The 25,347-nt window shown below is 36.1% G+C and overlaps 1 protein-coding gene across 2 annotated transcripts; it reads right to left on the bottom strand.

The window, feature by feature from the left end:
* Positions 1-202: 202 nt before the first annotated feature.
* Positions 203-3,182, bottom strand: LOC121997883 (serine/threonine-protein kinase PCRK1-like). Of its 2 annotated transcripts, XM_042552547.1 has the most exons (4): positions 2,721-3,182; positions 1,644-1,904; positions 1,330-1,452; positions 203-919 (listed from the first exon to the last, which is right to left on the bottom strand). In XM_042552547.1, exons 1-4 carry the CDS (start codon positions 3,102-3,104, stop codon positions 380-382), a joined length of 1,308 nt encoding a protein of 435 aa, XP_042408481.1. In that variant the 5' UTR covers positions 3,105-3,182; the 3' UTR covers positions 203-379. The 2 variants fall into 2 exon arrangements, with proteins under 2 accessions (XP_042408481.1, XP_042408482.1); XM_042552548.1 differs by lacking the exon at positions 1,330-1,452.
* Positions 3,183-25,347: the final 22,165 nt, after the last annotated feature.

The raw sequence follows: 25,347 nt of genomic DNA, 5'->3' as shown, positions 1-25,347 counted from the left end.
TGCACTTTGCAGGCGTGCGAGGATAAAGTAATGTCCTAGTAGGTTGCCACTAGGGAGTCATCATCAGGAGACAGATTCAGCCATGGGGAAGATACTGAACAGATGGCATAGTTACGTTCTAAGGGAGGTAAAACAAACACTAGTTTCAAGCGATATCTGGAATGGCAAATCGCATAGTTACGAACTCTCAAAAATAAATAAATAAACAATACAAACAATCATGGCCTCTCGCATTGAAATCTATATACAGGAGGCAAAAACAAAGAAGTCATTCACTTGCAAATGAGTTTAAGGAGGCAGACAATAACAAACAGACTATGTCTTGTGCCTACCTCCTCTTTAACTCAGTTTGTTCGCCAAGCAAGTGAAACAAACAAGATTAACCCCAAGCCTTTGTCATCTTTGCAAGGGGCCTCGTTATATGCTTAAATTCAATCGACTGGGTCCTGGAACCCTTGTCTTCTGGCCATTTTGTCCTATCGGAAATAGCATCCCCAGAAGAGGGAGAGGGCGAGGGAGACGGAGACAGAGATGGAGATAGGATGGCATTTGTAGTCTGGCTAGTACACATCTTGATGATTTGATCAAGTCTCTCGACCACCTCGCTCATTCTAGGCCTGGACTTGGGTTGCTTCTTCAGGCATCTATTAGCTAATGCTACTACCATCAGGACAGACTTGGAGCAATAGTTCCCATCGAGTCGTGGATCGATAATGGCCTGAAGCTTTCTGGGGTTTGTTGCAAAAGGTTTTACCCACTCCAGAAGCCTTTGCTCACTTTTAGGTAGGTTCCAATCCACCGACTTTCTTCCTGTTAAAAGTTCATATAGAAAAACTCCAAAGCTCCATACATCGCTTTTAGTAGTTAATTTTCCGGTCTGGACATACTCTGGAGCTGCATAACCAACAGTACCCACAACCTGCGTGAAAAGCAACAGAAGATTGCTGTTATCATGCCCTGCACAGTGAAATAAGTTGCAAGTAATTGCAGCAAGGTTGAATACTAGAATTTTGAGATGTATGTTTTGAGCTCAACAGACATCTGATAAACGATGGCAATATGCCTTGCAATGGGTGCTCAAAGGTATATATGAAGATTGCCAATGCTCTCTGTAAAGCTAAAGCACAATATCTATAAACATGTTTGCAATCAGCAGCAATGGTAATTTAAGGAAAATGGAAAAAAGCCTGAACTGTGTTAAAACTTCACATTTTCATAAAACTTGTTGGTTCAGTTTGTTGTTCATATTTGACAGGCACGTAACATTCATGCTTAAACACTGAAGATCTTGTGACCATGTTCCTACCAAATGATCAAAGTCATACTTACTGAAGTCAAAACATGGCCAACCCCTTCTGCTGGACCATGTCTAGCAAAACCAAAGTCTGAGAGTTTGGCATTAAAATCATCATCTAGCAGAATGTTTGATGTTTTAAAATCTCGGAATATTAACTGCATCAAAAGATTATAAAACAGGCAAAGTGAGGCCCATGAGAATTATCTGAAAGTATACTAAGTAACATATCACATAGGCAGTAAAATTGTAGGTGCTGTCTTTTAAAGAAATAGTAAATTAACGAGTATGACAAGATGATAAAACATGACAAAATTCTAGCAAAGCTGTTCAAGGATTAATTGATAACCTGAAAATCCATTTCTTCATGGAGAAATGCTAAACCTCTTGCAGCATCTTGGGCAATCTTTAACCTTAAAACCCATGAGAGAGCTGTAGAAACTCGAGATAGTAAGTGAAACTCCAAGCTTTTATTGTGCATTAGTTCATAAACTAGGAGCCGTTGAATTCCTCTCTCATCATCTTCAGCACAGTAACCTACCAACTTGACAAGATTTGGATGCTTCACTACACCAAGAAACTTAACTTCTGTCACCCATTCGTTGTGTCCCTGAAAAAGATGAAGCAATCCAGAACTTTGTCAGCAAAATAGTTAACTTGTTTGATTTCAAGCCATAAAAATGAAATTCATAGTTACTAGGGGCAATTGGTACTAGGGTGGTAGTATAGTAACTTCAGTACTTCACCACTGGCAATGTTGTTAAAGGTGCAAGGCATTTGGATGTATAAACTAAAAGGATCGATGAAAGTTGTTATAGATGTCAAAATATCACAAGAAAATCAAATTTAAAAGTACCTAATGATAGTTACTAATGCATCAAATCATCAAGTTCATAGATTTTTTGTGCTTTTAGACCCAGAGCAGACACTCATTTCATTTAAATTATCCTCTTTCACTCAGGGTGTCCTTGGAGGAAATGATAACATGCTAGATTCTCTCCTGCTATTACCATTTCCTTTCTCCCGCTATACCATTTCACGGAGCAAACTGACCTTAAGGCTAGCCACAAATGACAGCCAACAGATTAGGAGAGTCCAACAGTGTCATTTTCTTTGTGTAATCACAAGAGAAACAGGACTGCATCTCGCAATAAGACGGAAAAGTAATAAATAGCTACAACTTCAATTTAATATGCCTTGGTGGCAACTATAATTAAGAAGGCCTAGGGCAACCAATCACACTTTTACAAACCCTACACCAGATAAATATATGCGCATGATCGTGACCTACAGCACATTTTCTTTGATCGCGAGACCTAAAAGATCGTCCACAGAACTCGAAGGAAAAAAAAAAGACAGCCGAAGCAATGACAATTAAAAGAATGCAAAAAGAAGAAGAAAAAGAAAAAAAGAAAGAAACTTTTACCTGCAACCCGTGACGATTCAGCTGTTTCACGGCGACCTCCATTGTCTCGGCGACACCGTGGTCGCCGGTGATCGTAAGGTCGCCTTTGTACACGCTCCCGAATCCACCTTCCCCGAGCAATAGAGATCGGTTGAATCCCCTCGTAGCGGCCTTGAGCTCTGAGAACGAGAAGGATCGAAGGCCCTCGGGAGGCCAGACGGCTAGTCGGGGCAGCTCCCAAGCGGGATCGTGCTCGGACCCTGTCGGCCGCGGCTCAAAGCCCAGTAAGGAGGATGCAGAGGCAGTGCTGAAGGACCGGATCCAAGAAAAGCGAGAGGCCCTGGATCCTCCATCGTCGAACACGCCGCCGGCCCCTTCGTCGCCGTGGGAATGAAAGCACTTCATGGAGACATGGCCCAAGAGAAAAACTAGAATTTGAAGGCAACAGAAACACGAGAATAGTGAGATTTGCAGCTTACTGAAAAAGGCCACAAAAAGTAAAGTAGTGATGTAAATGAAGTCGTCCGTGATTTATTTGATAAAAGTTTATTAGAATTTATTTAATAACACTCGTTAAAATAAATAAATTAAATTTAAATTTCACAATACTCATTTGTTAACTAGTGAGCATGTCATGAATGAATTTTTAAATAAAAAATAATAATTTTAATATTACATTTATAATTTTTACATTCTATTTATGAAAATTATAATATAATATATCAAATTTATTTATTAGAATAAAATTATAATATTTTTTAATAAAAATATTATAATTTTCTCTAAATAAATAATTTAATTTTTAATAAATATTTTATAATTTATATTTATTAAATTCATTAATATTCGATAAAAACTCGAATAAGTTCGTGAGTCATAAATATATTCGTTAAATAAAACTCGAGTTTGACTTGATTATAAATTAGTCAAAATCAAATATTTAAGAATTCAATTCGACTCGGCTCGATTACACCCCTAAAATAAAGGACCAGGAAAATTTTAAAAAAACATAATCTAAAACCATTTTTAATAGTAAAATTCTAAACGAACTGTTTTTAATGATCTTATCCATATCAATAATATTAAAGTTTATTGAAATTGTTTTAATGCTTACAGTTTTAAATAATTTTTTTTATTCAATTCATACCCTAAGTTACATGATTATATATATATTACATTAATTTTAAGATAAAATAATATATTTAAATTTTTTAGGATCGCTCTTAAATTATAAACTTTAAATCTCATTTTATAATAATTTAAAAAATTTTATTAAGCATTTTAGATTTTATAAATTTCTTATAAATTTTATATTAAGATGCTTAAATCTAGAAGAGGTTGTATTTTAAGGTGCCTAAATGGATTCGCATGCGCTAGATAGTCTTCAAAGCTAGCGTCCGGAGCTTTGTCGGCCAATCGTCGGAGCCGCACGTGAAGGCCAATTAAGTTTGGAAAGAGAAGCGTTTAGAAATCTATAAATTAATACCAGACGGAGAAAAAGACTACAAAAAAAAACATCAAATTAATTGGTTAGCAAAAAGTACAATAATGATTGGAGTCAGCAGCTGATTATTTACAGAGAACGCTTACAAAATCTCAAATAATCCCCATTTTGATTCTTGTCTGCATATTTCGTATCAATAAAAAATAATTAATGATAAGAACGTCGAATTTGAATGATTAATCCATTCCATAAAGAATTTTTATACTACGATAAACTAGAAAAGTATACATAAAGATTCATCACAGTTAATATTTTTTATATCTACTATCTATAAGGATTTTTTTTAAATAATATATACCATAATTAAATCTTTAAATATAGATCCCTGATCTATAAGGTCTAACAAGTATTTTATATCAATCAATCACATAGCAATGTGATGGGAGTGAACCTGTTTACAATCTGTGTGATCTTCTCAGAAGTTTTTTTCTACGCTTTCGAGTGTGTACCAGAGTCACAAGAACTTACAATCTAGTAGATTTGAGCAGATAATCTCAAACTGTCGACTCTAGCGAGCCGAGCCACGCGGCGAGTAGATGAGTCGTGGACACCGTGAGTTGTCGAGCGGCGCCACGTTGCTGTTGAGAGTTGCTGACAGGATGTCGAGAGCTGCAACACGAACTCAGAGTGGATGCCGAGTCCAGCAGAGCGCTGTCTCCTTAAAACAGATTCGGCCCCTCCGCGGTGCTCAGAGGATTAAGTGGACGTCTGTTTCCCAGGATAAAACGGTAGGATCACGAGCACAACCGAGCACTGGTTGTCGTGACGATCTAAACTAGATCCGAAAACTATCACTTTTCTGTTGAGCAAAAGTATTGCACAACAGAAGGGAAAAAACATGGGGATTCAAGGAGGAATGGAGGAGCACACAAAGCTCACTTCAACTTCACTCACAAAGATCACTGAGCTTTTTATTCTGCATTGCTTTCTTGAATTTTTCTCTCCTCGCTTGAAGTCCACTTAAGGTCTCTTATATAGACCTTGTCTGGTGCAAGGCTTACAAGGCATGCAAGCACAACAAGCCACGTTGTGGCTTGCATGTTTGCCAGCAAGCCACAACGTGGCTTGCTGTTGGCTTCAACTTGCCAGCAAGACAAAGCTTGCAAGCACAGCAAGCCACAACGTGGCTTGCTGTTGGATTCAACTTGCCACGTGGCCTGCCACATGGCGTGCAAACAAGCTTGCCACGTGGCGTGCAAGCAAACTGGCGACCTTGGCTTTGGCTTGCATACTGGCCAACAAGTAGACATACCGTGTCTTGACTGATTTTTACGAGCAATGGGTTGATGTCTTCCGGGCCCTGGATTTCCAACCCCCTTTGTTCTGAATCAGTCGGAAAGCCTTGCATTCAATCATTGTGGGACTACAACCCACACGTCGCATTTTCATTCCATTTTTCAACAATCCCCCACATGAATGAAAACAAGGATTTGTGATAGTTTTCGACAGTTGAGTCGAGTATAGGATATGTAGGTGTTACCCTTTGAACCTTCCCTTGTAAACTCTGTTTGCTCACTGGCTGATTAGTAGACGTGATGTCTTTGAACTATTCGGCCGTTGGTGTAAGCATAGACAGATCTTACCCAAGACTCTCCCTGATATAGTTCAGGTCTTATGAGTGTGTTCGTTCTTGGCCATAAACACGCCTGGTTCTGTGAGAAGCTCTCAGAATTGTGCCTCCAATTCTCTTCGAAGCGGCCTCACTTCTTTCTCACATAGGTGATCCCTCAAGAGTTGTCATTTACTCTTTTTGATCATTAAAAGCCTATCGGCTTACCCTGCTCTGGTCACTGTTTTATCGGGCTCTCCCTACAGTGTGTCTAGTCAGTGCAGATTAGTTGGCCCTTTGAACCTAGTTCTTGGGATCTCCAGTCAGCATAGGTTGGGTGTCCTCTGCACTGATTGCTGACAACTGCATCAAGCCCATTCCCTGTGATGAACTTGCAACTAACTCTCGATTTAACCCCTTGGTTAGCGGATCCGCTAAGTTATCCTTTGACTTCACATAGTCAACAGTCATAACATCAGTTGAGAGTAGTTGTCTAATGGTATTATGTCTACGACGTATATGTCTAGACTTACCATTATACAGATGGCTCTGTGCTTGACCGATTGTTGATCGACTATCGCAATGTATGCAAATCGCCGGCACAGGTTTTAGCCAACGTGGAATATCTTCTAAGAATTGTCGTAGTCATTCAGCCTCTTCACCACATTTGTCAAGAGCTACAAACTCAGATTCCATCGTGGATCTGGTTATTACGGTTTGCTTAGAAGATTTCAGGAAATGGCTGCACCAGCTAGAGTGAAGACATAGCCACTTGTAGACTTAGAGTCTTGTATATCATATATCCAACTTGCATCGCTGTATCCTTCGATCACAGCAGGATATCTTGTATAGTGCAGTCCATATTCACGAGTGTATCTTAAGTACCTCAGTACTCTTGTTATCCCTTTCCAGTGCTCACTACTGGGATTACTCGTGTATCTGCTCAGTCTGCTTACTGCGTAGGCTAAGTCTGGTCGTGTACAACTCATCAAGTACATCAGACTTCCAATCACTCGTGAGTACTCTATCTACGAGATACTTTCACCTCGATTTTTCGATAGATGTTGACTTGTATCTATCGGTGTTCGTGCCAACGCAGTATCACCCTTGGTGAATTTCTCAAGAAGCTTGTCCACGTAATGGGACTGATTAAGAACAAGTCCTTCTGTCGTTCTAAGAATTTTGATTCCTAAAATCACATCAGCTAGGCCCATGTCTTTCATGTCAAATCTTGAGTTCAACATGTCTTTAGTGGATTTGATTATCTTATCATTACTCCCAATGATAAGTATGTCATCTACATAGAGGCACAAGATGACATAGTCATTCTCTGTGGCTCTCATGTAGACACATTTATCACATTCATTGATCTTGAATCCACATTCCTTCATGGCATTATCAAATTTCTCATGCCACTGCTTTTGTGCTTGTTTCAAGCCATATAATGACTTCACCAATCTACAGACCTTGTGTTTCTGTCCTGACACAGAAAACCCCTCAGGTTGGTCTATATAGATTTCCTCTTCTAAATCCCCGTTTAGAAAGGCTGTCTTTACATCCATTTGATGTATTTCGAGATTCCATAGAGCAGCGATAGCCAACAATACTCTAATGGAAGTTATTCTAGATACCGGAGAGTATGTATTGAAGTAATTAAGGCCTTCTTGTTGTCGGTATCCTTTAATTACAAATCTAGCCTTGTATTTATCGATTGTGCCATCTGACTTCATTTTCCTCTTGAAAATCCACTTGTAACCTAGTGGTTTACTTCCCGGAGGAAGATCCACGAGTTCCCAAGTGTGATTTTGCAAGATAGAATCTATCTCAGATACAATTGCCTCTCTCCAGAGAGGCCCATCAGACGAGCTTACTGCTTCTGAGTAACTCCGGGGCTCACTTTCCAGCATGAAAGTGATAAAATCCGATCCGTAGGATTTTTCTACCCGAGCTCTTTTACTCCGTCTAAGCTCAACCTTAACTGGTTCATCATCATTATCATCTTCTTCTTCGCCTTGTGTTTCATTTGCCCGTTTTGAGGAGCTAGCATCCTCTCGGGTCTTATATGGAAACACATGCTAGAAGAACGAGGCATTTCTCGATTCGATTATCGAGTTCTTGTGTATCTCCGGTATGTGTGACTCATACACATAAAATCTATATGCAGTGCTATTTTGTGCATAGCCAATGAAGATGCAATCAACAGTCTTTGGTCCTATCTTAATCTTTTTCGGATCAAGCACCAACACTTTGGCAAGACACCCCCACATTCGTAAATATTTGTAGGACGGTTGTCTTCTATTCCACAACTCATAAGGGCTCTTATCTATTTTCTTCCGAGGTACCTTATTTAAAAGGTATAACACAGCTCCCCCCCACATGGATTCTGGCAATCCAGAGCTCAATAGAAGAGCATTCATCATCTCCTTAAGAGTCTGATTCTTTCGTTCAACAACTCCATTTTGCTGAGGAGTATAAGGAGTTGTTGTTTCGTGTCTGATCCCATGTTCAGCACACAACTCAGCGAATGGTGATACATATTCACCACCTCGGTCACTTCGAATCACCTTAATCTTTCCATTACGTTGGTTTTCAACCTCATTTTTATAGAGAGCAAATTTCTCTATAGCTTCATCCTTACTTTTGAGAAGATACACATAACAGTATTTTGTGTTATCATCTACAAAAGTGATGAAATATTTATTACCACCACGTGTTGGCGTACCTTTTAGGTCGCACACATCAGTGTGGATTAGGTCAAGTGGTTCATTACTTCTTTCAATATGTTGAAAGGATGACCTTGTCATTTTTGCTTCAAAACAAATCTCACATTTGTGTTTTGGGTCAAGGTGGAATGTAGGTATGCTTTGCATTTTTATTAATCTACGCAATACATCGTAGTTAACATGTCCTAGTCTACCATGCCACAAACACGAAGACTCAAGCATATAAGTGGAAGAGCTTTCATTTTTATTTATCTTGGGCCTAATGGCCATTACATTGAGCTTAAACAACCCATCAGATACATAGCCCCTTCCTATAAACACTCCGTTCTTGGACAGTACAACTCTGTCTGACTCAAAGACAATGCGAAAGCCATACTTGCTTAACAGTGACCCGGATACTAGATTCTTTCGAATCTCCGGAACATACAACACATTGTTCATAGTGAGATCCTTGCCCGAGGTCATCTTCAGCACCACCTTTCCTTGGCCCATTATGTCCGAGGTTGCTGAATTCCCCATGAACAGTTTGTCTCCAGTGACTTTTTCGAAGTTGTGGAGTAGCTCCTTGCTGCAGCACACATGTCTGGTGGCTCCAGTATCGATCCACCATAGCCGAGGATTGGAACCTATTAGGTTCACCTCAGAGATCACGGCGCAGAGATCCATATCCTGTTCTCCTGCCAGGTTGGTCTCAGGTTTTTTCTTCTTTGGGCTTTTATAGTCTGAAGCCTTGTGACCCATACGATCACAATTGTAGCATTTCCCTAAGAACTTCTTCTTCATGTTTTGTCCTTTGGGTTGCGTCGTGGAAGATTTTGGATGCTTCCGTTTTGAGCTTTGTCCGTGCTCAACAACATTGGCTTTTACAGTAGCTTGAGAGAACAGTTTTCTCTCCGAATTCTTGTTGTCTTTTTCTATACGAAGGCGAACAACAAGTTCCTCCAGGTTCATTTCCTTCCGCTTGTGCTTCAGATAATTCTTAAAGTCCTTCCAACCAGTTGGTAGCTTTTCGATGATAACTGCCACTTGGAAGGTTTCGCTCAGAGTCATACCTTCTGAGTGAATTTTGTTGGTGCGGTTAACACTAACGATTTAACCACTATGTGAAAATCGACAATAGACTTCGGATATTATCCGAAATAATAGGTAGATAATTACCGAAGTAGACGCACGTGAAGTAAAAGAGTCAATTTTTTACTTCACCACATGTTTACCGAAGTCTATCACCGGTCCAAAACCGGTTCAAAATTGGACCATTTTCGAAGTAAAAAAATTCTATTACTTCATCGTGACTAGTAAAATGACCGAAGTAGTTGATGATATATTACTTCATAGGTTTCATTGTTTGACGAAGTAAAATAGGTATACAACTTCACAATTTTTGAATTCTGGTGTAGTAAATGATTAATTTTACATCTGCATAATTTGTTTTGGTTGAAGTATTTATTATTGTATTACTTCATTGTAGTATAGAAGCAATAGAGGATATTTTACTACACAAAAAATTCAATGTAGTGAAGTAATTTATACGAACTACTTCATAAATTTGATCAGTAGTGAAACAAATAGTTTCTTTAACTACACCACTATTTAAATTTAGCAAAGTCTTTTTTGTTGTATTACTTCATCATTTATTTATAGTATCAAAGTAATTGACCATATTTTACTGCAATACAATTTTAATTGAAGAAAATTTATATTATAATATTTTACTACAACACAATATTTTTTACCACCAAAATTAAACAAATATATCATAAATATGTATCAAATACAATCTAAAAGTGTATTCATAAAAGACATGTCTAACCATAATCCAAAAACTTTTGTATCCATAAATCTCTAAATACATGTCTAAAATGTATATCATAGCCTACACTTAGGCACTCACATAGAAGTAGACGAATTCACTCCATTCACTTCTGACTTCATCATACTGAAATTGATTGTAATATTATTTATTTTTTGATGCTGCAAACTGAAACATTAACAGAAGTTTGAGGATCAATAAAAAATGACTCAATATTTTATAAAGAAAATATTTCATAAAGAAGAAATTCACCTTTCTCTCTAATTGTGAATCTTCATCCAAGGCTATCTCTTTCATGTACCGCATCATATAATATCCACATTCAACACCATCATTTTATTTAAGATTATCCTAATGAAATTGAAAATGTCATGCAAGAAGTCATAATCCAAATAATAAAAATTATTAATTATTGTCTAAATATATAGTCACAATACATATTGTCAATTGTTTAAAACCTAGTCCTTTTGAAATACCCCTTGATGCATTGTATATCTTGACCTTACTACATTGTAAACAATAGAAAATTATTTTTACAACCTATGATGAATTGAATGCATTCAAAATTAGTATAATCTACTACTTACTTGGTCACAATAGTTTGCCAAGCATAGTCTCAGTTTCTATTACTAAAATAGTTCAATAAATATATCATATTCTTATCTTCATTAATTATAGTCAAGATCCAATGGTACCTGTACAAATGAAAATATAACATTGACTAGCATGTAGTAGGAATTGATAAATAATTAAAATCTTACTCAGTGTTGTATGGGATGAATTCGATGCTCTCAACTGAGCAGCAATGTTGTGACAATTTACTGCCTTCTTCACCCACACCACATGTAGGTATGTGACCAGGATCCACAAATGACACATACTCAGCTCTTTTTTCTTTCTCCAAGTATTTGTAAAGGTAACTGCAAGGTAATTGCATGGTAATGACAAAGTAATGAAAAACATAAATATACCCCATGTAAACCAAAGCAAAAGCATGTGAACTAATATTGTGAACAAAGAAAACCATATGAACAAATATTGTATTTAACACATAATACTAACAGAAGGAGGCATACGACATACGACAGTTAATTGTAACTTGGCCGTGAAACAACGTGAAAAAAGATAGATTAACAATTAAGAAAGAATCAATTACTTACACACACAATTAAAAAAAGATAGATGTTCTCATGCCAATCATCTGCAGGACCGGATTCAAAGCATCACATAGATTAACAAAATTAACTTATTCCAGTTTGAGAATAATAGTCTTGAGTGAAAGAGGTATACAATCTTTACTGCTTCATAACATAACATCAACCAAAAAGCAATTTACATTATTAACCAAAGTAAATACTTTATAGCTCATCATCAAAATAAAGAACCTTGATTGAGCAAGGGCATTCAACTACTATTAAGCGCATTTGAGGTAATCAGTTAAAGTATCCAAGGATATTAAAAAAATGAGAAATGATATGAAATGTACTGAATAATCAGTGTCTAAGTTGAGTTTAGAATGCTTAGCTCTTACAAGGTAGTCAGATGATTCAATATGGATATATTGTACAACATAATAGAAACATTAAATAATTTTAACAACTGAAAGAAAACTCATTCATATTTTGCATGACACCTTACCACAACCTCATATTACAATAGAATGGAACCATGCATCTTCTAAACTAATACGAATTATATTGCAATAAGGCACCACACTAACAAGGGGATGTAATGTTTTATCTTAAAATTAAATTTATGAAATATTATACTGCTATATATGTGGCAATATAAGCTATTTGAATACTTAATAAGTATCTAGTAGATTGTAATTACCTAGACAAAAAGCACATGACACAAAAGCAGTAATACACTAGCAGCATAGTATTTTTACTTAGTTATAATTCTATTCTTTTCCTACAGAATTGCCTATGACGAGCAATCATTAATAGTTCAATATTTATCTTTCAATTGTAGAAGCAAACAAAACTTTCATACCATATATTCAAACTGACAACATAAATGAAAAAAAAGAAAAAAACAAGAGGGTATCACAAAAAACATAAGGCGAAGATTGATATGAGCTCAATAAATATTGGGTACTAAAATAAGCTTCATCTTACAGAATCCTTGAACACTAATGAGATTTATACAAAGAAGTGATGATGTTGCTTTCTGAAAATCCCTTAAAGCATCTCAGAATTGTTAGATTGAAGAACACGTTTAAAATCTTTTAAAACTTCTCACAATTGGTAGGTTGAATTAACATCTTAATCTATTTTTCCTAGAAGTCTCCATCAAATTGTAAAAAAGGCATGAAAGGGAAAAGAAAAATACAGTTACTATAGGCACTATTTTCTAGGGAAAAAAATGGTTTTATAAGCAATGTGGCATTACCTTGCAGCTATTGGCTGTGTTGCTGAATTCATTGTCTCCAAGGAATGAGTTGAGTTATCTAAAAGTCTAGCTTGTAAGATTATGTTAGATTCAGTAGGGATAGCTAATTAATTTCTTGTTGAACCAAGTGTCCGTCCCCTTCTAGGAAATCTTGGATCCTTTGATGACCACAAATACATACATCCTCATAAATTTAGTAGAATTTTAGAACAATCTAAATGATCTTCCTAAAATAAAATTAGAAATCAGTGGTAATTGTAAATTCCAAATAATTTTTAAAAGAAATGAAGTATTATCTGACACAATATTTTGTGTATACTTTTATGATCATGGAAAAATAATAATGTTAAAGTGCTAATTTTCCTAATGAGGACCTCATCCAAATGTCATGCTACATTTCAACTCACAAATACTAATATTTGGTTGTTTACCTCAACTGAATGTGAGAGAAGTCTTACAAAGCTATTGAACAAGTTACTAATTATCAAGCACGAAGGATTGCCATTCAACCAAAGACATTATGAACCTACACCAGATTGTGATGTTGTAATTTAGATAAATAATGTATTGATGATTGATAGTATACTTGGAGATTATAGTTACTTAAAGCTTATTTATTTTTCAAAGCCTTTGACTTAGCAGTATCATTGTTACTTAGCAGCATCATTGAATTGAGCCCTTCATGGACCACATTATGAAGTAACACCGACTACTCCTAATTCCTTTGGAAGGGACTCGAGGATTGATAGCTTAAAACCTCATAAGCAAATCGATGTGAAATTGAGAAAAAAAATACCATATAAATAAAGGAACAATAATAGCTTAGAATCCTAGTTTTCTCCAATGGAGAAAATATGTGACTTGAAGCAAGAAGGTAAAAAACTACTGTTGAGCCAGTAGTTACAATACATTGAACATCGATATGCCTATCTAGGGTTCCTCACATGAATTGGGAACAAGTCAAAAACTTCAAAATTCAAGAAAGAAGCGAGGAAATAAATGAAAATCACTACACAAATTCTAGGAGTAGTTGAAAAAATATACATCCGCATAATCAAAAAGAGGGAGAGATACATGCATACAAGTCTCATCCTAGTCATGTCCGAAGAGGATGACGACAAGGCACTCCTCCTTCGCCAAGATAGCCTGATCCACTGCCCAACCGGAGTGCAGATGCGACAGAAGGTACGACATCCTCATGCCGCAGGGATGAATCTCTTTCCCCTTCCTCCTCTCTCAAGCGCCGAATTTTGGATTGTTGAAATAGGGCGAAGGCGGCACCCGGTTAGGAGTAAGAGATCTTGAGCACAACCTCCACATCTTGTGAGGAGACGCAGATGCTAGCATCGTCGAGGGAGCGATTGACGCAGGAAGGGCTGGAAGAGGCGAGGATCTCACAGAGAACATGAGAAGGAGAAGCGAAGGAGAAGACTGTCGAGGAAAATGAGAAAGAGAAGCTGACGTTGGAGGAAAACGTGAAAGGAAAAAATGCTAGGTGATTTCGTCAAAACTTAGGTTTTAGTAGAGAGCAAGTTACAGTAAAAGATTTTATATGAATAATTAACCGGTTCAAGTCATACTAAAATTTTAAACCCATTTAAACTTATTACTTCAGTACTTATATATATAAATTTTATTTTATAACTTATTACTTCATCAAATATATATTATGAAGTAAAATGTCAAACAAAATTAGAAGTGAGACTCATATTTTTAAACCTATGAAGTTTAAAATCGTATTTACTGCATCAACTTTATTACCGAAGTTGATTATCATTTCTTACTTCGTAATTACTAATTGCCGAAGTAAACAGTGGCGAAGTCTATTGTCTATTTTCACATAGTGAACCCAGGTTTTGATGAATGACAAATCAGGTTAAGTTAGGTTCGTTGTTATCTGACACTTTGATCGAGTGTGCAGGAGAAGTCCAGACAGGTCGACGGGCTGACCAGATGTCTGGCATGAAGTCCAGCTAGGTCGACGGGCTAACCGGATAGCTGGCGAGAAGTCCAAGCGGGTCGACGGGCTGACCGGACGCTTGGCGAGAAGACCAAGCGGGTCGACGGGCTGACCGGACGCTTGGCGAGAAGTCCAAGCGGGTCGACGGGCTGACCGGACGCTTGGCGAGAAGTCCAAGCGGGTCGACGGGCTGACCGGACGCTTGGCAAGAAGTCCAGACGGGTCGACGGGCTGACCGGACGTCTGCAGGTAAGTGAGGTAAGTCACTGGAGGGGAGTGACTGTGAGGACGCATTCCCGGGAAGGGAACATTAGGCGTCGATCCGGCTTAGATCCATTTCGGATGTCTAAGTCGAGATCGTGACTAGATTCCGGTCTCGGAAAGACGGAATCTAAGTCATACTATTTGTGCTAATTCATACTATTATAAAATGTGCTAACAATCTATCTTGCAGGATATATATTGCCTCGGACTAACTTTGTTTTGCAGGAAAAGAGAGTTTCTGGAACAAAGTGGTCCGGGCGCCCGGAGGGGATCCGGGCGCCATGAAGGCAAATTATATCCAGCCAAGTCGTCGCCACGTGGAGCATCTCGGTTTGAGCAGCTACGCCACATTCCAGGCGCCCGGAAGGAATCCAGGCGCCCGGAGCAGCATATAAAAGAAGCCCCAGGCAGGAGCTTCTGAATCAATCATCAATCTGAGAACTCTTCTACTGCTGGTCCTGCTGCTCTGCTGCGACGCCAACAAAGCTCCGACAAAGTGCTCCTTCGATTTTTAGTTAATTTCCTTGTCGGTATTACTTTGTTTTCACTGACATTTCCTGTATTTATTCTGTAATCATATTTCGACCTGTTAGTGATTGCCCAACGAAAGTGGTCAAGGACCACGGGCCTTCGAGTAGGAGTCGTCACAGGCTCCGAACGAAGTAAAAACAACTGTGTTCATTTACTTTTCCGCTGCCCTTATATTCTGTATTTTCGAATCGATATTCACCCCTATCGGACTCTATCGAATCTAACGGTCCTACAAGTGGTATCAGAGCAGGTACCGCTCTGATTTGGTGCAACCACCAATCAAGCAAAGGGGGGTCGTTTTAAAGAAAAAATTAGATATTGTTGAACGATTTTTGAACCACCTTTCGTTTTTTCCCTCCAAAACGATTTTTGAAAAATACATCGCCATCTTTTCACCATTGTTTAGTATTTAAAAAATATTACATTTTCAAAATTTTGAAATAATATTTTTTTTCAAATATTTTATTAATATTTTATTATTTTTTCCGAAAATAGTGAAATATTATTTTTTTTCAGCACTGCTAATCCAAGACCAAGTCTTGGGATTTTTTTTTCTGTTTCTCTGTGTGCAAGAAAAATGACTCTTCAAGAAGGACGGAACCCCCACGAACCACCACCATACGATCATGAAGACTTCAACTACTGGAAGCGATTAATGGAATGCTTCTTAGGAAGCGTAGACATCGATTATATGCTAATTTTGAGAAAACCTACTCAAAACTCGGAACTGAACAAAAAGGTAAGTAACATTATTTGTAATGTTTTACCTAACAATATTTTATGCAGATTAGAAAAGTACAAGAATGCATATGAGCTGTGGATCCAGTTGATCAAGCTTCACGAGACGCCGATGGAGCTAGAAGATCAAGTTAAAGTAAAATGTGGACTCGAGTCAAATCCAACAGAGAAGCCTACTGAATTTGGGGTTGCGCTCAAGGTTAGTAATATTTACCAAAATACCCCTGCTAATAGTGGTTTAAATAATCAGCATGATGATAACTATGAAATTAGTCCAAGTATGGTGCATGATAATCTAGATTTAAATGATTTAAATTCAAAATCACAAAATAATCTAGACTCTGATCAAGTTAATCAAGACTCTGATCAATTTGGCATCAACCTTGACTTGGTCAAACAAAACAATGACCAAATCAACTCAAATAATTTAATTAATTCAGAAAATTTAAAATTAGGTGAGCATTTAGACATAAATAAATCAAACATTAAAATAAATTTGAATTTAAATGCTAAAAATGAGAAAATGGATAAAATCAATAAATACCCTGATAAAATATTTAATAATCAAGATAAAATTAGTCTAGAAAATACTATCCAAAACCAAGATAATTTAATTAATAAAAATTTAAACTTTAAAGATAAAACTAATATAATAAATTCAATTAACCATATCAATTTAAAAGGCAAAGAAAATATAAGGATAAAATCAAACACTTTGATAAAATCAAAACGGAATTTAACAAACTTAAAATTAAATGTTAAAGATAACATATTAAACAAAAATAATCCAGAAATTTCAAAATTAACAATTAATAAAAAGCTAAAAGATAAACCGTTAAGAAAATATAATTCAAACAATTTAGTTAATTCAAATTTAAAAATAAATAAAAACTTAAACTTTAAAAATAAGCTATTAAAGAAAGATAATTCAATTAACCCAATAAAATTGAAATCGAAAGAAAATTCAAATATTAAATACACTCTCTTAAAGAAAGATAATTTGACCAATTTAATTAATTCAAATTTAAATTTAAATTACAAATTAAACATTAAAACTTAACTAAAACCAACTCTAATTATACAAAAATATTAAATTAATGGCCAATAATTCAGGGGAGGCTCCAGAATAGCTGGCACCTCCAAAACTAATCTACCCGAAAAGGGTAACCCCAACCAACCTACCCGACAGGGTAATTAGGACTAGTTAAAGATGGTTAAAGTTTAACTTGAATCATGGTACTGGTGAAGTTTTTTGATGATAGTACGTTAGGAAAGCTTGGGCATCGCATGTCTAGAAAGATATGGCTTCAATCTGGTGCATTTGGCCAAGTGGAACCGACCGAAGCTACCTTTAAATGGATCCTACTAGTTAGACAAAGGTTTAGTACTAAGCTCCGTGGATAGGACTATTCGGAAAACCTTGAAAGGTTGGTTACTTCTAATGACGTCCAAGTGACTCACCAAGCTTAGAAGTTTATCCGAGGAATGCCTATTTGTTGAGGCCAAAGCTAAATCTGAATCTAACACAAGTTAAACCAAACTCTGTAATTAAATCTAATTCATCTCACAAAATTATAGAATTCCCTGATTGATAATCTAGATTGGGTGAGATGAATAAGAATTAAATTAATTAACTTTCAAACTAAATTGAAATTAAGTAAAATTAAATTTCGAATTTCAAATTAAATTAAATTAAAATTAAATTTTTTAAAAATCTATTTTAAAAATTATTTTTTTAACTTAAAAATTTATTATTTATTATTTTAACTTAAAAATTTATTTTAAAAATTATATTAAATGCAAATTTTATTTTAACCTAAAAAAAACTATTTTAACTTAAAAATTTATTATTTTAACTTAAATATTTATTTTAACCTAAAAATTATTTTAAATTAAAAATTTATTTTAACCTAAAAATTATTTAACTTAAAAATTTAACTTAAAAATTTTTATATTTAACTTAAAATTTTAACTTTAAAGTCTTTAATTATTTTAAAATTATCTTCAAAATTCTTTAAAAACTATTTTAAAAAGTATTTTAAAAATTATTTTAAAACATTTTAAAAATTATTTTAAAAACTCTTTTAAAAATCATTTTAAAAAATTTTAAAAATTCTTTTAAAACCTTTTAAAAATCATTTTAAAAAACTCTTTTAAAAAGTATTTTAAAACATTTTAAAAATATTTTTAAAAACTCTTTTAAAAATCATTTTAAAAAATTCTTTTAAAAACCTTTTAAAAATCATTTTAAAAACTCTTTTAAAAAGTATTTTAAAAATTATTTTAAAACATTTTAAAAATTATTTTAAAAACTCTTTTAAAAATCATTTTAAAAATTTTAAAAATTCTTTTAAAACCTTTTAAAAATCATTTTAAAAACTCTTTTAAAAAGTATTTTAAAAATTATTTTAAAACATTTTAAAAACTCTTTTAAAAATTATTTTAAACCATTTTAAAAATTATTTAAAAATTACTTTTAAACTCTTTCAAAAATCAGTAAAAAAATAAAAAAAAGTCTTTTAAAAATTAAATCTTTAATAAATCATTTTAAAAAATTCTTCTTAAGATTATTGTTCACTTTGATAAAATGTTGTTAACTTACAAAAAATTATTCTTATTGATTATTTAAACTTTAAAAATTATTATTTAGATTTTAATTTTTTTTCCTTAAACATTATTTTAAATTAAAACTCATTAAAACTTAATTCAAACATTACTTTTCAACTTAATTTAACCTAACTGAAAATTAAAACTTAAATTAAAACTTAAAAATTTAACTTAAACTTAAAACTTAAACCTAAATTAATCACTGATATTAATTTAAATCTAAAATCAAAACTGAATTGAACGTATATTAATTGTCATTAAATAATTATAAAAATCAATTTAAAATCCTGTTAGAAATCCCTTAAAAATAATAATAATTATAATTCTTTTAAATTCATTTAAAACTTAGACACCTAACTTAAAAACTTAAATTTTGTTAACTTTAACTTTAAACTTAATTATGTAATTAATAAGTAGAACATAACTATTTAAGTTTAACTTTATTTGAGAACTAAGCTTGATTTGATTAGAACCTAGGTTTAACTTTAGTAAAAATATTAAAATTACTCTAAGTCATCTTTTTTTATCAACCTTTAAAATATTAATTAATTTTATTAAAATATAATTAAAGTTTGACTTAAATTGAACCTTACTTAATCTTGTTTAATAACGAGTTTAACTTCAAATTACTACCAACTTTAAACTAAGTTAATCCAACTTAAAAGGAAGTAAATGAAAAGTTAAATTATAACTAACACCTTCATCAATTAATACAAAATTTAGATTATATTAAATTATTGAATCAAGCAAAATTTAATCAATAAATTATTAATATTGATTAATTATTGAATTAATAATAACTTATCTTACTTAACATTACACTAAAGATTAACTCATTTCAACTGAATCTAACGTTAATTACGTTTAGTCAAATTTAAATAAACAATTTTATAAAGATAATTATACAATCGCCTAAAACACTTATGTACGAAAATATGTTACGGTTGTAAAATTTTATATTAAGGGGGAGTAATAAATAAGGAGGATTAATAAATTAAAGGAGTATCAAATTCAGGGGGAGGTTTTTAATTATCTCCTTAAGTGTTATTTTTTAATCTTCTCTTTAAAATCTCTCTAGAAAATTCTACCTCAATTTTTTTTCTACTTTGAATATATCTAGCAAATATTTTCAAAATTTTATGTCAGGTTCAGGGGAAGAAATAAAACTAATTCAGTTTTTCAAATCGAATTTTAAACTTAATTTTGAAAATCAAAGTTTAAAAATCAATTTTCAAAATCAACCTATTTAAAATTGGGAAAAATTTCTTAAATCAACTCACAATTGTTTGTTTTAAATCACACACTTTTTATTCTTTTTACTTAGTCCTTGAAAACTGAACTTTTCTAGTATTTTAAACCATGGTTTTGAAACTAGTACTTTTGAACTTTGAAAATTTGATTTTGGAAAACTAATTCTACAAAATTATTTTTGAAAACCAAAAGTAAAGTTTAAAATCATTTTTCTTAATTTTGAAAATTGAATCTTTTACAAACTTAGTGTTGAAAAATTAATTTCAATCAGTTTTGAAAACTGGATTTTTCAAACTTAGTTTTGGAATTTTGATTTTGAAAACTTATGTTTGAAAAGCATTTCAAAGTTGAAACGTGTCTTGGAAATTTAAAACTTGATCTTGAAATTTAGAACTTATACACTTATGTTTGAAAGTTGTTTTTCTAAAAGCTAAAAGCTAATGCTTCAAACAAGTTTTCAAAAAGTTTAAACTCCCCCAGATTATCTTGACATTTTTTTTACTTTGTCTGTTTATCTTGACATTTCAAAAGTCTATGTTTACTTAATCAATGCTTATGTTTGATGAATGCCAAAGGGGGAGGGTTAGATGGTTAAGTTAGCTGAACCAAACTGAAAATACAAACTAACTTTAAAACCACATAAATGCATATGTTTTCACTAACTTAACCAGGTTGTCATTCCATCAAAAAGGGGGAGATTGTTGGTGCGGTTAGCACTAACGATTTAACCCAGGTTTTGATGAATGACAAATCAGGTTAAGTTAGGTTCGTTGTTATCTGACACTTTGATCGAGTGTGCAGGAGAAGTCCAGACAAGTCGACGGGCTGACCAGATGTCTGACACGAAGTCCAGCTAGGTCGACGGGCTGACCGGATAGCTGGCGAGAAGTCCAAGCGGGTTGACGGGCTGACCGGACGCTTGGCGAGAAGACCAAGCGGGTCGACAGGCTGACCGGACGCTTGGCGAGAAGTCCAAATGGGTCGACGGGCTGACCGGACGCTTGGCGAGAAGTCCAAGCGGGTCGACGGGCTGACCGGACGCTTGGCAAGAAGTCCAGACGAGTCGACGGGCTGACCGGACGTCTGGCAGGTAAGTGAGGTAAGTCACTGGAGGGGAGTGACTGCGAGGACGCGTTCCCGAGAAGGGAACATTAGGCGTCGATCCGGCTTAGATCCATTTCGGATGTCTAAGTCGAGATCGTGACTAGATTCCGGTCTCGGAAAGACGGAATCTAAGTCATACTATTTGTGCTAATTCATACTATTATAAAATGTGCTAACAATCTATCTTGTAGGATATATATTGCCTCGGACTAACTTTGTTTTGCAGGAAAAGGGAGTTTCTGGAACAAAGTGGTCCGGGCGCCCGGAGGGGATCCGGACGCCCGGAGGGGATCCGGGCGCCATGAAGGCAAATTATATCCAGCCAAGTCGTCGCCACGTGGAGCATCTCGGTTTGAGCAGCTACGCCACATTCCAGGCGCTCGGAAGGAATCCAGGCGCCCGGAGCAGCATATAAAAGAAGCCCCAGGCAGGAGCTTCTGAATCAATCATCAATCTGAGAACTCTTCTACTGCTGGTCCTGCTCCTCTGTTGCGACGCCAACAAAGCTCCGACAAAGTGCTCCTTCGGTTTTTAGTTAATTTCCTTGTCGGTATTACTTTGTTTTCACTAACATTTCCTGTATTTATTCTGTAATCATATTTCGACCTGTTAGTGATTGCCCAACGAAAGTGGTCAAGGACCACGGGCCTTCGAGTAGGAGTCGTCACAGGCTCCGAACGAAGTAAAAACAACTGTGTTCATTTACTTTTCCGCTGCGCTTATATTCTGTATTTTCGAATCGATATTCACCCCCCCTCTATCGAATCTAACGGTCCTACAAATTTCTTGTAAGAGTACTTGAAGCTCCTGGACTTGACTGATTACAGACTTCGAGTCACTCATCTTATAATCCAGGAAACGACCAACAATAAACTTTTTGGCCCCAGCATCCTCCAATTTATATTTCTTGTCCAGAGATTCCCACAGTTCCTTTGCCGTTTTTATCTCACAATACACAAGATAGAGTGAGTCGACAAGATTGGTAAGGATGTAGTTTCGACAGAGGAACTCAGACTCGTTCCATTTGTCGATAAGAAGGAGGGTGTTCACCTCATCTACACCCTTAACAACCTTGGGAATCTCCTCGGTCAAGATACGTGCCAGACCTAGCGTGGTTAAGTAGAAGAGCATCTTCTGCTGCCACCGCTTGAAATTCACCCCTGTGAATTTTTCTGGCTTTTCCCCGTGATTGATTGGTACGTTCCCAATCGGGGCAGAGGAGGCCGACACATGTTGAGCCTGTTGCATCTCAACATTTTCTGCCGCCATGGTAACAGAACGAATCTGTTTTAAGTTTTGTTGGGAGTAAACCCGTTTACAATCTGTGTGATCTTCTTAGAAGCTCTTTTCCACGCTTTCGAGTGTGTACTAGAGTCACAAGAACTTACAATCTAGTAGGTTTGAGCAGATAATCTCAAATTGTCTACTCTAGCGAGCCGAGCCACGCGGCGAGTAGATGAGTCGTGGACACCGTGAGTTGTCGAGCGGCGCCACGTTGCTGCTGAGAGTTGCTGACAGGATGTCGAGAGCTGCAACATGAACTCAGAGTGGATGCCGAGTCCAGCAGAGCGCTGTCTCCTTAAAACAGATTCGGCCCCTCCGTGGTGCTCAGAGGATTAAGTGGACGTCTGTTTCCCAGGATAAAACGGCAGGATCACGAGCACAACCGAGCACTGGTTGTCGTGACCATCTGAACTAGATCCGAAAACTATCACTTTTCTGTTGAGCAAAAGTAGTGCACAACAGAAGGGAAAGAAACATGGGGATTCAAGGAGGAATGGAGAAGCACATAAAGCTCACTTCGACTTCACTCACAATGGTCACTGAGCTTTTTATTCTGCACTGCTTTCTTGAATTTTTCTCTCCTCGCTTGAAGTCCACTTAAGGTCTCTTATATAGACCTTGTCTGGTGCAAGGCTTACAAGGCTTGCAAGCACAGCAAGCCACGTTGTGGCTTGCATGCTTGCCAGCAAGCCACAACGTGGCTTGCTGTTGGCTTGCATGCTTGCCAGCAAGCCACAACATGGCTTGCTGTTGGATTCAACTTGCCACGTGGCCTGTCACATGGCGTGCAAACAAGCTTGCCACGTGGCGTGCAAGTAAACTGGCAACCTTGACTTTGGCTTGCATACTGGCCAATAAGTAGACATACCGTGTCCTGACTGATTTTTACGAGCAATGGGTTGATGTCCTCCGGGCCCTGAATTTCCAACCCCCTTTGTTCCGAATCAGTCGGAAAGCCTTGCATTCAATCATTGTGGGACTACAACCCACACGTCGCGTTTTCATTCCATTTTTCAACACAATGTACATAAGATGATCAATCGATTAAATATGTCTTGATTATGTTCTTCCTTTCCACCCTAAGAAGTAACTAAAAATTCAACCAAATTACTGGTTAGATTTTAATGGAAGTAGGCCTGCCATTTGGATAGATCTTTATAAATATTTTTCGATTTATTTTATGGTTGATAGAAAAATTTTATACAGTCGGATTAATTATTTTCGATATTAATCAATTAGTGAGCTTGATGTCAAAATACAACTAAATTAGCTGAAAAAAAAAATACAACCAAATTAGTAGATCAAAAGAAACTCTTCGGAGAACATTACTTCGGGCTTTAAAATATATAAAAATTAAAAATAAATAAATAAATATCTAAAGAAGAAGAAAAATGTAAGTAGGAGCGCCAAGGAAAGAAAGAAGTTTTAGTAATAATAAAGATGAATGACATTTGCTAATTTGGCGATGGCAAGCCATATGGGTTTAATTTTATTTAGGTGAATATATGGATTACAGCTCAACTTGGGGTTTCACTTTTTGTCATAGTCTGTTAATCTTTGGAATTGAGGTAGGAGCAGAAGGGATCCCAACTCTTCCATATGATCCTTCATAATTTTATTGGCCCGATCTAAGTTACCATCATTTAACCCAGTTCAACCCGACAATAAAAAACTAAGAGAAACGAGGTCAAAAATCTTATTTACTAAAGGAAGAAACCAAGAACTTATTGTGGCAGCCTCTTGAGTAAATCTGTCTGCACAATCAGATATAGAGCGGCTTCCTGTGCGTCCCACTGAATTCATTTAGGCGTGTCCAAGTAGCCTTTTTAATTTCATCACCCCAAAGAGTGGCCGTGAATCTAAATTCATCCCCTGTCTAAAGGCATGTCAAAAAAAAGAGTGAACTGCTGAGTGGATGACACGTCGAAGGAAACTAAGAATTGGTAGTGACTCTTCGACTTGGGGGCTGATCAAGCTCAGATGAAGCCCCCACAAGCTGGATGGTCGGAAGGGGAGGACACCAATGAGTTGGGGCCATAGGGGACCTACTCAGCTATTAAATCATCTCCCCTTGGGTTGGACTAGGAGTGGGCAAGACTAAGGGTGTCTACTCGGAAGACAAGGCCATAGTGCCTTCCCTAGCTAGCATCTGCTCAGAAGTTGATGGATGGGTAGTGCACGAGCGGCGTCTCGTGCCTGTCCTGTAGTTGTGTTCAGACTCAATGGAAGAAATTTCCTCCACCCTCCAGTATATAGTCTTGTTGACTTTAAGGCTCCGGGCGCCCGGAACCATTCCGGGCGCCTGGACCGAAGATATTGACCAGATCAAGTCAAATTCGATCTGAACGTTGAGGGATAAAGTTTTATCTCCCCAGGGCGCCCGGAACCCCTTCGGGGCGCCCCGACCAGTGCTATAAATATAGCACTAGTTTGCACAGTTTATAAATCTCACTTGTAATCAGTTTTATCTGTGCTTTCATTTCTGTTCTTTTTATTTGTGTTGTCAACGCTGTAAAGAGGCTACTCCGCCTGAAGAAGATCATCAGATAGTGCGCTTACTTTCCTTGGATTAGCAATCCCTTGATTGCAAACCAAGTAAACCTCTGTGTCTGATTTGCATTTTATTAGTCTCTTTATTTTTAATTACAAGTTCTTTTAAATTAGTTGAATATCCGAGAAAGGTTTGTGTTTTTTTTTGTAGGACAATTCACCCCTCCCCTCTTGTCGACCTCCAAAGGGGCCAACAAGTGGTATCAGAGCAAGGTGCTTTAGGAGGACTAACCGCCGATCGAAGCAACAAGATGGTCGGACCGAGCATTGTTCCACCAAAATTCGAGGGGGACTTCGCACACTGGAAGCGTCATATGGAGGTATTCCTAAAGACTGATTTTCGAAATTCGATTAATTATATAGTATGAGTTTGTAGCTC

Source organism: Zingiber officinale, chromosome 6A, assembly GCF_018446385.1.
Source record: "Zingiber officinale cultivar Zhangliang chromosome 6A, Zo_v1.1, whole genome shotgun sequence".
NCBI classification, from domain to species: domain Eukaryota; kingdom Viridiplantae; phylum Streptophyta; class Magnoliopsida; order Zingiberales; family Zingiberaceae; genus Zingiber; species Zingiber officinale.
The sequence above is the reverse complement of the archived record's forward strand: the minus strand, read 5'-3'. Positions and strand labels throughout refer to the sequence as shown.

Bases quoted from the DNA above. Each gene is read 5' to 3' on its own strand.
- LOC121997883 (XM_042552547.1), bottom strand. From the start codon at position 3,104: ATGAAGTGCTTTCATTCCCACGGCGACGAAGGGGCCGGCGGCGTGTTC. The intron at 1,453-1,643 runs GTTATCAATTAA...CTTTTGATGCAG, and splicing joins ATGAAGAAATGGATTTTCAG to TTAATATTCCGAGATTTTAA. The intron at 920-1,329 runs GTAAGTATGACT...CTTTTCACGCAG, and splicing joins TTGGCCATGTTTTGACTTCA to GTTGTGGGTACTGTTGGTTA.